At 27.9% G+C, this 15,975-nt stretch overlaps 2 protein-coding genes across 2 annotated transcripts; both read left to right on the forward strand.

The window, feature by feature from the left end:
• The first annotated feature begins 1,814 nt into the window (after window positions 1-1,814).
• LOC113382700 (venom allergen 3-like) lies at window positions 1,815-4,506 on the forward strand. The gene is made up of 6 exons (XM_026620931.1): window positions 1,815-1,838; window positions 2,678-2,784; window positions 2,956-3,123; window positions 3,529-3,607; window positions 3,708-3,858; window positions 4,296-4,506. Exons 1-6 carry the CDS (start codon window positions 1,835-1,837, stop codon window positions 4,504-4,506), a joined length of 720 nt encoding a protein of 239 aa, XP_026476716.1. The 5' UTR covers window positions 1,815-1,834.
• Window positions 4,507-7,040: 2,534 nt separating this feature from the next.
• Window positions 7,041-8,993, forward strand: LOC113382711 (venom allergen 5-like). Its single transcript, XM_026620941.1, has 6 exons — window positions 7,041-7,131; window positions 7,213-7,319; window positions 7,453-7,620; window positions 8,044-8,122; window positions 8,211-8,361; window positions 8,879-8,993. Exons 1-6 carry the CDS (start codon window positions 7,041-7,043, stop codon window positions 8,991-8,993), a joined length of 711 nt encoding a protein of 236 aa, XP_026476726.1.
• The last annotated feature ends 6,982 nt before the right edge of the window (window positions 8,994-15,975 follow it).

The following is a 15,975-nucleotide window of genomic DNA, read 5'->3' on the forward strand; positions in this document are numbered from 1 at the left end:
TTGAAGATATAAAATATAAAAATTTCGTGAATTTTTTCATCTGTACTTTATGTTCGTGGCATGTGAGTTTCTTTCACAGCAGTGCAAACTATTTGAACATTGTTCTTATGTTACATATGAGACTAAAGTTGGAGATCCTGAATTATCGAGTGAGGAACAATGAGAGATTTGCTTTAGCACTTTACAGTGATATATTTCCGCAAAAATTTAGAGAAACTGTAGCCAATATTAATATTTTACAGGATGTCAGATATTGCACTATTACAGCTTGCGTTAAAAATCATTTAAAAATATTAAGGTAACAAATAAGTTAGTAGATTGAAGTAAAATAATATAACCTTCAAATTTCAGTTTTGCAAATGAAGTACATAAAATGTATTTTATAAAAAATACAGTTCACATAATGTCAGTTTCGCTTATAATATGCTGTACTATTTTCACAATAGTTTATGTAAGTACTAAAGTATTACATATTTGTAAGGAATTTTTGTTACATATAAAAATTCATCTTTGCAGACTGATTTGGGACTTGACTATTTTGTTCTATCCTTATATACTTTATTGATGAATTCGACTTTGATTACATGCATTTGGAGCTATAATGAAATAGGGATAGAGGTAAATGCACAAGCCTTCAATAATATGCTTCAATAATATTATGATTTATTATTATAATGAATAATATTTACATTAGAGTGAAGCTTTAGTAGGGGCTGTATATAATGCAGAATGGTACAGATATAATAAAAGAAATATACAAGCTCTCATGATTATTGCTTCAAGATCTTCTAAGCCCATAAGATTCAAAGCAGCTTGGTATTTTATGACATTAGAAACAATGATTGCGGTAAACAGTTAATATTCAGTATTATTACAACATTTTCTTTTCCTAATGCTATGTTTTATTTCATGAATTTCTTGTATTATTTATATTGCAGTATTACGTTTTAATACTCCTAATATAATAAATCTTTGATAAAAGATGAAATTATTTTCATGTAGTAGTTATTTAAAAATGTTAATTCCCAATGAATATTTTTGATCATTTGTAATTGTTAGAATTAATAAATGCTTTATATTTCAAATTATAAAATTGTTACAAGTCTAGTAGATATTATTGCATAAAAAAAGTAATATTACAAAATATTCACCTATATTTTTTCCAATCAGGTGTACCAGTTCGCTTACAAGACACTGTCCGTACTTCTAAATTTGAAAACTTAAGTTTCCAGAAACTGATTTTACAATCAAATTGATATAAGAAAAATACTTATCTATTATGGTTGAACTAAATTTATGTTGGATTTGAATGTTCACACAAATTACATATTTAATATTCAACAAATCACTATGAATATGCAAATCTGTAGTGGAATTAAAACAATTTCAATATTTCAAAATAATCACATTGTATGCAATATTTAATTTAGAGCTTAACTTTGAATAAATTTGAATTTTTAAAAAATGCCGTTTTTATCTTTTTAAATACCTAAATTAAAGCGACTTAGTAATAATTTACGGATCATATATCTAAATTTTGTGTATAATTGTATGCAAAAAAACGCAATTAGCATAATGCAATCCTAAATCACAATGTTTGACAATAGTTATAAATGCAATCTTATCATGTAATTTCTACTTAAAATGATAATTTATTAGTTAATAAGAGTAAAGTGTTATTTGAAATTGATATCAATAATTATGTACAGAATTCATTGTATAATTATGGAAATAGAAAATTATGCATATTAAAAAAGATACATTTTTGACTTTTCATATAAATAGGATTGTATGGACCAGTGGAAATCAAGTCTCGAGAAGAGGTTACTACAAAATGGGTAAGTAAACTCAATATTTAGAAATTATTATAGAACAAATTCATAATATATATATAATATATTATAAATTTATAATATATATATATATATATATATATATATATTAAAATTTTATTAATGAAAGAAAGCTTAGAAAATACGTTGATTCTGCGTTGTTATCACGGTACCGCAAATTTTATTTTTCTTCAAAATTATTTCAATCAATCGGTTACCTGATATTCTTTGAAAAAAAGAAAAAAAGTTATTTATAGTTTCAATCCCAAATAAGTTATATGCGTTTATGGCAATTTGAAATTGGATCCTGTTCATATTTTTTAGTTTGATCATAATGCGAACTGAAATTATATTTGATTATAATTCTAAAATCAATCTTATCTGATATGAAAACTTAATCAAATAAAAAGAAAACGTACAAAACAAGAATTTTTCAAGAAAAAATTCATACGCATTATTCTATCATTAAAGCTAAGGTTGGGAATTATGTGTTGTTTTTGTTCATATAAATAGATCAGAAATAGTATACAATCTGACTCTGAATATTATAGCGCGCATCATGCGTAAGTCAAAATAATTTTTGCATATTGTTATATAAAAAATAAATCTTATATAAAAAAGGCCGGTAAAATGGTAGATTGATAAACAGGTTGATAGGTAAATTAGTAGACAAATTGTTAAACAGGTAAATTGTTGAACAGATAGTAGTAACGTTAAACTAAATGTAACAAATGCACATATTTGTTCAACTTTTTAATTTAAACTAAATCACGGCAAAGCATGAACGGATAGAGCTTGTTATAAATATTTATAAATGATTTAATCAAAATTTGTTCTTATTTTAGTTTCCTACACTGTGTTCTCTTTGCTTCTGGCGGCAGTTTTGGTGAATGCCGAAGACTACTGCAAGTACAATTGTGGATCGGAGATAAATGTCGGATGCAATAATCCGGTAAAAAATTAGATATATTGCTTAAATAGTAATTTAATACATTATTCTTATTATTAAACTCCTAAATATTATATTTTATTTTAATAAACTTAATATTTAGTTTTTTTCATGTCAATTACAATAGGTTTATTTATTAATATGAATTTACTATTTTGAAAATTATATTTGAAGGGAGTTCCTGCTTCAACTTGTGTGGATTACAAGGACATAGAAATGACCGAAGAATTGAAGCAAGATTTATTAGATGAGCATAACTTTTTCAGAGGTCTTGTGGCTAGGGGAGTAGGAGAATTGAAAGATAACGAAACTACACCAACTGCTGCAAAAATGATGAAACTGGTAAATATGGAGAAGTCAAGCTAGTCATAAGTATTTTTAAGTAAAAAAATGATTTTTTGGATATATCAAAACTGTTTAAGTTTTTTGCATAGTAATATGTCTAATTTAAAAAAAAAGATCTATATTCTGTTTCTCATTAATAATAACAGATAATAGAGATAAACCGTAGCAGTATACTAAAAAACGTTTATATTACTACTCTCATTGACGTATGGATCAAAGAAAAAAACAAATAGAATTGCATTTGATTATCGCTATTATGAAATTCTACTAAGGAACTAAACGTTTCAGTTATTGATAGTTACGAAGTTAAAAGCATTGCTAACGCATTTAAAAATATATTTCCACATCGTTTTGTTATTTGTTTTGATATTTTTGTTAATTATCCTTTTTTTTCAAAAATAGAAATGGGATGACGAATTAGCTTACTTAGCCTCGCTGAATGTGAAAACTTGCAAAATGGAACATGATTGTGCCGATACAAGTAAGATATACAAAATATTATATACAAAAATCTTTGATTTATTATTTCAAAATGTAAAATTTGCTCATGAATTATGATTTATGAATTAATTTTAACATAGGCAAAGGTTGGAGTGGTCAGAATATATACAGTTTTGCCACAACAGGAACAATTGATCCTAAAGGAGTTGTAAAATCTGTATTACTTTGGTACAATGAAAATAGAGATACCCGAAAATCCGACATAGAGAGTCTTCCAGGTGTATATGTAAAGTAAGTAATTTGATATAGTTTTTACGGTAGTAAAAAGGTAGTATTTTATTTGAAGCACTGCGAGATCAGTATTTAACTTACTAAAGATCTGACGTATCTGTCACAGATAGCCAAAAATGGCATTCAGAAAAAATCATTTCAATACTCAACATTTCAATGTTTTCAAGTTGAAAATCAGCAAAAGCCCAAAAAGAAGTCCAATTAAAGAGTTTTCATTAGAAAATCCGTCACAAAAAAATTATACAACAAGATCAATAAGTTTTTGAGTTATACGATTTTGAAGTTTTGAAATTTTGAACATTATCGAAAAAAAAGTTCACTATTTTTGGCGAACTCAACGCTTGTAGAGGGTAAAGGACATTCAGACAAAAACTTAAATGTGATATATATATATATATATATATATATATATAATTTAATTTTATATATTTCTTTAGTGGCAAAGCAATTGGTCATTACACACAAGTAATTTGGGGAAACACTGATAAAGTAGGTTGCGCCGCCAGCACATTCAAGAGCGGTAAATGGAATAAATTGCTTGTTACATGCAACTACCGCGGCGGCAACCTTCTTGGAGCATCTGTGTATAAAATTGGTAAATTATGTTCTGCTTGCCCAAATGGTTGTGAAAAAGGCTTATGTCTATGATTGGATTCGAACTTACTACATCTGACGTTTTCATAAATGTTTTTATATCTCTTTGTAAAAATAAATGCAGTATAATATATTATTATCAAAATTATTACATTGTTTCATTTATGTTTGTATCTAAACAATTTTGCCAAGATATTAAAGCATTAATATATATTTTTTCATTTTTAGAATTCTAAGGATTCACAAAAACCATTAAAATAAATCAAACAAAAATTCGATACATTTTTGATAGAAAAAACCTACGGCGAAAAAATAGCTCAACTATTTTTTTATATTAATATATAAACGAGAGTAAATAGACGTCACTATTTTTTGTATAAAAATGTTAAAGCATTCAATTCTTTTTGATTGGTATTTCAAAATTAAAATAAGAAGTGGCTTTAATGAGTTATAGTTGAAAGTTAACGTAGCACAGAATTTATAATGTATGGACTGCGATATTTCGTCTGAATGCAGTTAAAGCAGTACGATTGCTTTGAAAAAAGGTTCAGAATTTTCAAATTATTTCAAAATAAAGAAAACGAAAGAGTCTTTCTTGTTTCAAAAAATGTAAAATTTTGTCAAAAATTTATAGTTTCTGCTAATTCTAATTTTTCCAAAGTATTTTTTTTTTTCAAAAATGTTAATCTTTAAAAAAAAAAAAAATTTTTGGTACGGGAAGTTTCAGCAATTTGCCTTAAGGCACGATGCCATGCGCCCCACTAGCTTAATTAGTCTAATCCAATATTTATAATACTCATAATATAATAAATCTTTGATGAAAGATGAAATTATTTTCATGTAGTAGTTATTTAACAATATTAATGAATATTTTTGATCATTTGTAATTGTCAAAATTAGTTTATGCTTTATATTTCATATTATAAAATTATTACAAGTACTAGTAGATTTTATTTCATAAAGATGTATTATCACAAAATATTCACCAGCAATTTTTCCAATCAGGTGTACCAGTTCGCTTACAAGACACTGTCCGCACTTCAAAATTTAAAAACTTAAGTTTCCAGAAACTGATATTATTACAATAAAATTGATAAGAAAATTCTCTAATCAATAAACTATTGTCATTGAAATGAAATTATGTAGAATTTGAATAGAAAAAATCCACGAACGGCACCATAATAACTAATGAAAGTTATATACAAAAAATTAATATCACATAGTCTGTATGATAATTTTAATTATAATTCAAAAATGCAATAGCATGAATTATGGATGTACATATGTTTTCACAAACTACATGTTTAATATTTAACAAATCACTTTGAATATGCAAAGCTGTAGTGAAATTAAAATATTTTCAATATTCCAAAAATAATTACATTCTATGCAATATTTAATTTAGAGCTTAACTTTGCATAAATTTGAATTTAAAACAAAATGTCGTTTTTATCTTTTGAAATGCCTAAATCAAAGCGACTTAGTAATAATTTATGGATCATATTCCAAAATATTGTATATAATTGTATACAAGAAACGCAATTAACATAATGCAATCCTAAATCACAATGTTTTACAATAGTTATAAATGCAGTCTTATCAAGTAATTTCTACCTAAAATGATAATTTGATAGTTAATAAGTGTAAAGTGTTATTTGAAATTGGTAGTAATAACTATGTACATAAGCATTGTATATTTATGAAAATAAAAAATTAAGCATATTAAAAAAAATACATTTTGACTGTTCATATAAATAGGATTGTATAGACTAGTGGAAATCAAGTCACGAGAAGAGGTACTACAAAATGGGTATGTAAACTCAATATTTAGAAACTATTATGAAACATATAATATATATATACATATATATATATAGACAAAAGGCAAAGATTTATAAAATAATCTTTAATTCTAAACATTTCGACATTTAATTTAATGTCATCATCAGTGAATTAGCTAACTAAGTTGTCAACACAATAAATTTTTATTATTTTTGTATATGAAAAGTAAAAAAAATATTAATAATTTTAATTGACAAAAATGTGAAAAGTTAAATAGTTTCTGCCACGACTTGTGTACAATTAAGGTGAACATATTTTTTTGCATGAAATCCGGGACGGATTAGAATGTGTGTTAGAGCGGTTGGGAGGAGAGGTGTTGGTGAAAAACTTATATGCACATTTTTTCGGTTCAAATTTCGTAGTTGAAATATATTTAAAAATATATTGGCAATCAAAACATTTTTAAAAATCCGCGACAAAACACCTTAAACCGGGACCAATATTGCTTTTAGAGAAAGCCGGGACGCAAGGCGGAAAACCGGGGCTGTTCCGGCCAATCCGGGACGTATGTGGTCACCTTAGTACAATGCACTTTCCGAGGCGCTTATCAATTTATCAATTGCTTATCATTTGATAAGTGCCTCGAAAAGTGCATTGTACACAAGTTGTGGCAAAAATTATTTAACTTTTCGCATGTTTATCAAATCAAATTATCATTATTGAAATTGAAGAATTAATCAACGACAAGAAAAACGTCAACAAATGTATTTTCCAAGAATAAATTTATACGCAATATTTTATCATTAATGCTGAAGGAATTATGTGTTGCTTCTGTTCATATAAATAGGTCAGAAATAGAATACAATTTGAGACATAATATTATAGCACGCACCATGCGTAAGTCAAAAAAATTTTTGCATTAAAATTAAATAATAAATAATAAGAAATAATGTTAATCAAAACTCGCTCTTATTTTAGTTTCCTACACTGTATTCTCTTTGCTTCTGGTGGCAGTTTTGGTGAATGCCGAAGACTACTGCAAGTACCCCTGTGGATCGCAGCAAAATGTTGGATGCAATAATACGGTGAAAAATTAAATATATTGCTGAACTCAACATTCTATTTGATTCTAATATCTAGTTATTTTTCTATGGCAATTATTATTTCATGAATTTAATTTTCAATATGTATTTACTATTTTGAAAATTATATTTGAAGGGTGCTCCAGCCGAAACATGTGTGGATTATCAGGATGTTCCTATGACCGAAGAATTGAAGCAGGATTTTTTGGACGAGCATAACTTTTTCAGAAGTCTTGTGGCTAGAGGAGTAGGACTAATAAAAGATAACGAAACTGCACCAACTGCTGCGAAAATGATGAAACTGGTAAAGAAGAGTCTTTATTATTAACAATAAATTTGTTAGGTATAATAAAACTGTGCCTGTAGTAATTTCGAAAAATTTTGATTTTGTTTTTCAATAATGACAGATAAAAGACATAAACCATACCAGAATACATTTATATTGCCTATGCTTATTGCAGTAGAATTTTATTTCTAGATACAAATTCAACATTTTGTAATTAATAGTTTACATTTCAAACACATTTCTATACGTATATTTTCTGGACTTATGATTAGTTACATTTTTGCACTTCATTTGCATTTTATCTATATTGTAAATTAGACACATAGCCAAATTAAAATTTATTATATTCATCGCAGTCCTTAGCGACACATATGCTTGATATTATATCTTCTTGTTTCTCTCGAAGCATGCGTACTAATCATCAATTATTTTTAAAAACAGAAATGGGATGACGAGTTAGCTTACTTAGCCTCGCTGAATGTGAAAACTTGCAAAATGAACCATGATTGTGCTAGGACAAGTAAGATATTTCATATATTAATTGAATAAAATACAGAATATTACACATAACAAATAATTTATAAAATAATTTACAATTTTTAACATAGGTCATGGTTGGAGTGGTCAGAATCTGTACGCTTTTGGCACAACAGGAACAATTAATCCTCAAGGAGCTATAAAATCTGTAGGAGCTTGGTACAGTGAAAATAAATACACACGAAAATCAGACATAGAGAAACTCTCAACAATTTATGTAGAGTAAGTCATTTAATAATTTTCATATTTCAAACTTCATTTTTACATTTCAACTTGAAAAACAACAATTTATTTGAAACACTGCAAAATTAGGATTGAATTTACTAAAGACCTAATATAGCGCTACAAATTATGCAAGATAATGTATTAACGTACCTAAAATTTAATTTAAAGATTATAAATAACAAATTTATAATATTAATAGCTAAACCGATATATTATAGTGTTCTTGCATAGGTAAGAATAAAACGTATGCAATAGAGAATATACCTTAAAAATTAATAGTGCAATTGATTTGTTTCAATGATGTGTAATGAAGCATGCTTTAATAATTATTTATTAATATATTTTCTATTATTATTTTAAAAAAAAACTGCGGTAATAAAACATACTCTGTATTTGAGGCTAGTAGTACATCTGCCAGGGCAAGTAGTAAGGATAAAAAAACGACAATACTACATCTGTAAAAGCTTGATCTTTCTTTATTTAAAAAAATGATATAAACATTTTTTTCCTTTAGCAAGAAAGCAATTGGTCATTACACTCAAGTAATTTGGGGAAACACTGATAAAGTGGGTTGCGCAGTCAGCACATACAGCAGTGGTAACTTGTTCTGCTTGCCCAAATGGTTGTGAAAAAGGCTTATGTCTTTGATTGAAATCGAACTTATAATATCTGAAGTTTAATATCTTAAATAAAAATAATTGCAGAATAATATATTATTATCAAAATTATTACATTGTTTTATTAATGTTTGCTTCTGAATCAATTTTCCAAGATATTAGAACATCAATAAATATTTTTTCATTTTTTCTATGGATTCACAAAAATCTTAATCATAAATAATAAATCAAACACAAAGTTTTGATAAAGTTTTGACAAAACTTACGGCAAAAGTAGCTTGACTATTTTTTATATTAATCCACAAACGAAAATAAGTTGACGTTAGTATTTATTGTGTAAATATGTTGCAGATTCAATTTTTCATTTTTGATGTTTCAAAATTAAAATAAAGAGTGGTTTTAATGAGTTATAGTTGAATGTTAACGTAGCACAGAGTTTATAAAGCATGGACTGCTAGGCCTCATATGTTTCCCATGTTTAAAAGTCATAGACCTCTTAAAAAATATTTATTATTTGGTCTACGTAAATACTATCAAAAAAAGAAAGCGATAGTGACGTCACCGGGTAAAGGAGTATTGCCGAAAACCGTCGAATACTCCCAATTTCTTTAAATGTCATAACAGTTACCGTGGTATTTGAACCGGAGTATTCGACGGTTCTCAACTACGCTCGTTCACCCGGTGACGTCACTATCACTTTTTGTCTTTTGACACATTTTTATGCCTCGACTAGCAGTACATGTATTATAAGGTCTATGGAATGTAGACAACCTGACCTGTATTCTCTATGCAGATTTTAAAGATTGATATTTCTGATATGTATTGAAAACAAATGAACCAAACTTAATTATTAGCATAATTATGACATATCTGTTGGAATCTTGTTCTACCATACAGTTGACTAACAATAAAGTTAATATTAAATAATAATAAGTAAATAATAATAGCATTAGTGAATTCATTGAACAGATGACGCTATTTTCAAGAAATAATTTTCTCCAAATATTACTATTTCCAATTTTACTGGTCCTAAGTTATAATTCTACCGACTTTTGCGCATACAAATGCGGCAAATATTTCAATATAGCGTGCAATAATTCGGTAAGTTTTTATATTTTTTTATCAAAAACACTATTGGATTGCAAAACTTTTTGCTAGTTTGATTCAAATTTAGGGTGAACCCGATGAACAATGTGAGAGTTATCACCGGATGGAAATAGATGCTGATGGTCGTAGTTTCATCTTAAATAAACACAATGAATTACGGGAATACGTGGCGGAAGGACTTGCACACAATAGGCACGGTGAACAATTGCCACCAGCTTTGGACATGACAGAACTAGTAATGTGCATTTTTATGTTCTCGTATACATTAGAAACTGTACTTATAGCACCTACTATTTTTAAATTAGCGCAACTGAAGTTTATGTTTCAAGCACTTAATTATTATTAAGTTGCTTGAGTACGAAAATGCAAAAACCAGATGTGTATATATGTACGATTGTGAATGCGTCTGGTCTGAAATTTTTTCTTTTGTCTATCTTTTCTCAAAAAACGGCTCAACTGATTTCAAAAACTTAAAAGTCATTTCGCAAAAATCGGTAGAACGCGCTATGATAGTGTTGTGGGACGATTGGCCAAGTCGTTTCTCTATAATTAATTAGCAAAAATGTGCAAGATTAGTTTTTTTTATTTTATGTTTTCGCAAAATGTTTCCATTTCATAAATTTATGTTACAGAGATGGAATGATGAATTGGAATACTTAGCCTCATTTAATATCTTAAATTGTAAAATGAGGTATGACTACTGTCGAGATACAAGTTGAGTAAAATAACACATTCGGTAAAACAATAAATATGATTATATTTATAGATATTATTATATGAATTTACAGAAACTCACAATGGTCAAAATATATGGTTTATCAAAGACACAGACAATCTTGATTTAGAAGATATTGTCGATGATGCTCTCGAGGGTTGGTTTGATGAAGTTAAGGACGTTGAAATTTCTGATATTAAAAAATATGGCGACTCGTAAGTAAACCTCAAATTGTTTCATTCGATAATACTATTGAACATATAACAAATTAATAATTAGCTAATATTTCTATTTCGTATATATCTTGCTCCATCTGTAATAGTATTGAATGAAAGTAATGCTATAATTTGATTTGTTGAACCATTAATTATTACTATTTTTGGGTAAATTACAGAAAGCTGGATATTTCCCGATTTACGCAGTTGGTTTGGGCAATAACACCATCAGTCGGTTGTGCCATTAGCAATTTTACGAATCACGGTGATAACAATTATTTGTTTACATGTGACTACGTCTATGGAAATGTGATAGGTGCCAGAGTATATTTGTCAGGCTCTCCGGACATATATAGGAGGACATTAAAAATTCTTAGTATTGTAACTACAAGTGTAAATGTAATATTTCACATGTCGGTACTTTGAAATTTGTGAATTTGTAACATAATAATTTTGTATAATTGTGTATGTAATAATTGAATAAATATTCTCAATACCTCATGTTCATATTTATGAATTCGTAATAAGATCGGAAAGATTATATCATATAATGTTGCAATTATCGCTCAGCGAGAATGTTGACTTTAATTACGCCAAACAAAAGAAACGTCATTTGGCATATTATAAAAATTCAAAAATATAATCCAACATGATTTAATACATTTATAATGCAAACGAATTCACTAGTAAAATGAAGACAAAAAATATCGGTAAAGTTAATGGTTGATATTGACAATTTTGATATGCATTTGTTTATATCATAACAATATTTTGCAGTTAATTATTCAGTTCTAATATTGACATTTCTGGTAACACCTACATATCAGAAAAAAGATTACTGCCAATTCGATTGCAAAGGAATACCAAACATCGCTTGTAATCATACAGTAAGTAAAATGAAACCTTAGACCTCAGACTCTGCAATAAACTCTGATTTATCAATAAGTAATATTTGAATTCGATATTTTACACATAGGAAAAACCAAGTTCAAAATGTAATCAATTCAAAAAGCTGAATTTTGGGGCAGATGAAATTAAATTCGCCTTAGAAACGCACAATGCAAAACGAAGTACAGTTGCGTTGGGTAATGCAAAAAATGGAGCTGGTGTCAGCTTGCCTACTGCGGCTAATATGAAAGAATTGGTAAATAAATAATATATTATCGAAATATTAATTAAAATAATACTTGCTATTATTGCTTTACTATAATAATGATGTTAATGATGTAGATAGATAACATTTATATTAATAATTTAGAAGCTTTGATCTTAAAAATTTCCTTAGTAAATTGAAACTAATTCAATTTTATCGATTTAAATTGACGCCACAAAGAGGCAATATATATATAATTTAAATTGTATTATTTTGTAATATATATATATATATATATATATATATACGAGTATATATAATTCATTATGCATTGCCTTACTACGTACTATTTGAGTGTTATCCAAAGTTCTTCTGTCCTTGTGTTATTAGATTTCGGAATCACGTTTTGCGTACAATTTATTTAATATATTCGAATAAGTTAGGATTTAGATCGGCTGTCAGGCTTAGTATTCAGTTTTTTTAATGAAGTCTTTGCTTATAGATAACCAAAGGGTTATCAAACAAATTCTTCAATTGTGAAAATAGTCAAGAATAAAATTATCAACATCAATCAACCACCAGTGTTTTTATTTTATTACCGCTCTGGTAAGAACAACCCTCAAATTATATTTTAGTATAATATACAAGTATTTTATAACTAAAGGACATAAATAAATCTATATTGAGCAACTGCTGATGTATAACATTATAATAAAGACCTAGTTACATGTTATCATTTAAGCCTGTTCAGTGTTTGTTACAAACTTCCTTTGAAATTGACAGATTTTTTATAGTATACACAGTGGTGTTGTGCTAATATTTTTTTTGCCGGAACGCTAAACGTTCAAAAAATTTGATATATTTCGATAAGAACTCACAAATCTAATATATTGACTTTTCATATAATTAACTCTATTATACACAGCTAGACTATACATTAAATTGTACAAGTATGAGGGAATCATTGAGTACATAATTTATATTCTTCAATGACATTAATCATATTTATTCTGGTATTATTTGTATTCATTAATACCTACAGGTATTTATTATGATATAAAAGTACTCAAGATTTATTACAATACTTTATAAGACTTAACCTAATAATATGATAGATAACCTATTACCTATCATACTATATTATATTATTGTATATCATCGATAAATATCTATTATCATACCGTGAGATATCGATACCGTCATTAACTTATTATATACCCTACATACCTTTTACTTCTTATAAATACTACTGTCTAATTTATATATTCACCTATATTATATAGGTTTACCTTACGCTCTATGTATTACCTCTACCTACCTATTGTCTATACCGGGAATTGAACCCGGGACCTCCGCGTGGAAGTCGCGCACCTTAACCACTACCCTATCGGATACCCCCACTAATAATATAATATGGGACGCACTGTTGTTTCCGCGCGTCATTTTCTAATTAATTAGGTAATTAATACTAAGGTGGCGCGACGACACGCGAAAAGAGACGGTTGATTGTAGCGTTACGATGGTGTTGTGGATAAGGTCGTCGCGTGCCACGCGGCGGACCCGGGTTCGAATCTCGGTAGGGTTAATGTAGCGTGTAAGGGAAATTATAGGTAATAGGATATATAGTAGATATAGGTTAGGTGTATTAGGTATACAATGTAGGGATTTGAGAGTATATAATGAAATATAGCGCATGGTACAGATGTAAGGCGTGTAGTATAGAATGCAACGTATAGGCACACGTAAGGCTATAAAAATACATGAATAGGAACCTATGATGTAGATGTTAGTGTATAAGAAATGCGAATGAATGTAAGATTTAATTTATAAATATTATTTTTTCTATAAGAAGTTCATACACCTCAATTTGTTACTAAATTAAAAACGACTTTGATAAAACCAGTGGTTTTGTGCTAATGTTTTTTTGCCGGAACGCTAAAATTTAAAAACCGGTTCTAAAACCGATTTTCATGTTTTTCCAGTTCCGTTCAAAAAGGAAAGAAACAAAAATTATTACAAAACCCATTTTGTGCACATATATGTATGTTTATTACAATAATAACATTTAATAAAAATTAGTTGAATAATAACGTATAAAATTTACTTATTAAATCATTTTCTGTATGTAGCGATGTTTTTATATTTTTTCTTGCCGGAACGCGTTCCGGCTCAAAAATGATTTGCCGGAACGACGTTCCGGCGCGTTCCGGCTCGACAACACCACTGAGTATACACAATATTTATAATCTATAATAGATAATAAATATGCTATATAATTATAGGTCTATAGCAAATTTTACCTATATTGCAATTATTTATATATTATTATAATCATTATTAATAAGTATTTCAAATTGTTAATATTTTATTGTTTTCATTGTAGGCTTGGGATGAAGAACAGGCTTACCTGGCATATCTGAACACTTTACAATGTGAAATGTTGCACGATAAATGTCGAGATACAGGTTTAATTAAATTTAAATTCAAAATTTTTATTATTTTTTATGCGCCTTTTGTTAAATATATCAGGATTTCTCATAAGAGATACAAAAAAAATTACAAGTTAATAGTAAACGTGCATGAGTCCAATTGCATGCTTTTTAAACGTTTGTGATAAATGATGATAGATTGATAATGATTTTTCTCAATTTTCTAGAAACACAAAACGGCCAAAACTTATTCAATGCGTTTACAACAGCAACTTACAATATGAAAGATGTAATCAAAAATGGTGTGGAGGCATGGTACAACGAAATTGAATATGTTCAACTGTCGGATATAAAAAATTTCACTGGATCAAATCCTACTCATCCTCCATCAAGACAATCCATCACAGCGTAAGTTTTCTTTCATAACCAGTTTTTAAAATAAATTATTTATTGAATCTAATTAACATTTTCAGTACCAAAGCATCATCAAGTAAAAAATTAGATGTAGCCCAGCGTCCCAGAAGTAAATCTGTATCAAAAAGTAGCGTAAAATCGCAAGCTTCGTCGAAAACTTCAACAACTACTAAAAGATTAGTTGTACAATCAGCTGCACCAAAAATGATAGGACATTTCACTCAATTGATTTGGGCACAATCTCCAAGGGTTGGTTGTGGGATGGTTCATTACATGGATGGCAAATTCAATGCATACCTTTTGGCATGTAATTATGTATATGGAAATGTCCTAAAACATTCGGTTTACGATTCCGGTCCAAGTGGATCAGCTTGCAAGACGGAAGTTGTCAATGGCCTTTGCAAGAATACAGAATAAATATGTAATTATTGAAGAAAATCGTGTATTTTAAAAATCCAGTATTAGGAATTGAACATTTTGTAATATTATAGTTGACGAAAGAAACAATGATTGGTTTTATTTTATATCTGTTTTAATAAGGATAATTAAATGAAAGGAATATTAAATGAAAATAATTTTCTTTCTAGTAAATAATATAAATGCAATGATACATATAAATATACTGCATAATTATTGAGTATCAGTAAAGCGTATAATTTATGCTATCGTTATTTGTTGCTCTCCTTGAATTATATATTTATATATTTCGTTTTGATAAAATTATTTCGAAGTATTTTAAAACACACCCAATGCAAATTTTAGTAACAATCACAGCGATAAATCAAGAACAAAAATGTTAAAACAAACAAACATTTAAACTAATTAAGCATTATTTTATTTTCAAATGATGAAACTAATTAAATAAAATTATTAAACCGACATATTAAAATCTAAATTGCGATAAAATTTGATTTATAGGTCATTAGGATTTAATTGGATTGCAGATATAATATACGGTGTAGTTAAAACTGACGATAAAATATGTATTTGATTCTAAACGTAATCAACTTTCAGATGAGCT

Source organism: Ctenocephalides felis, unplaced genomic scaffold (assembly GCF_003426905.1).
Source record: "Ctenocephalides felis isolate EL2017-DRISC unplaced genomic scaffold, ASM342690v1 CF-g0.4_SCAFFOLD_00845, whole genome shotgun sequence".
In the NCBI taxonomy this organism is placed as follows: domain Eukaryota; kingdom Metazoa; phylum Arthropoda; class Insecta; order Siphonaptera; family Pulicidae; genus Ctenocephalides; species Ctenocephalides felis.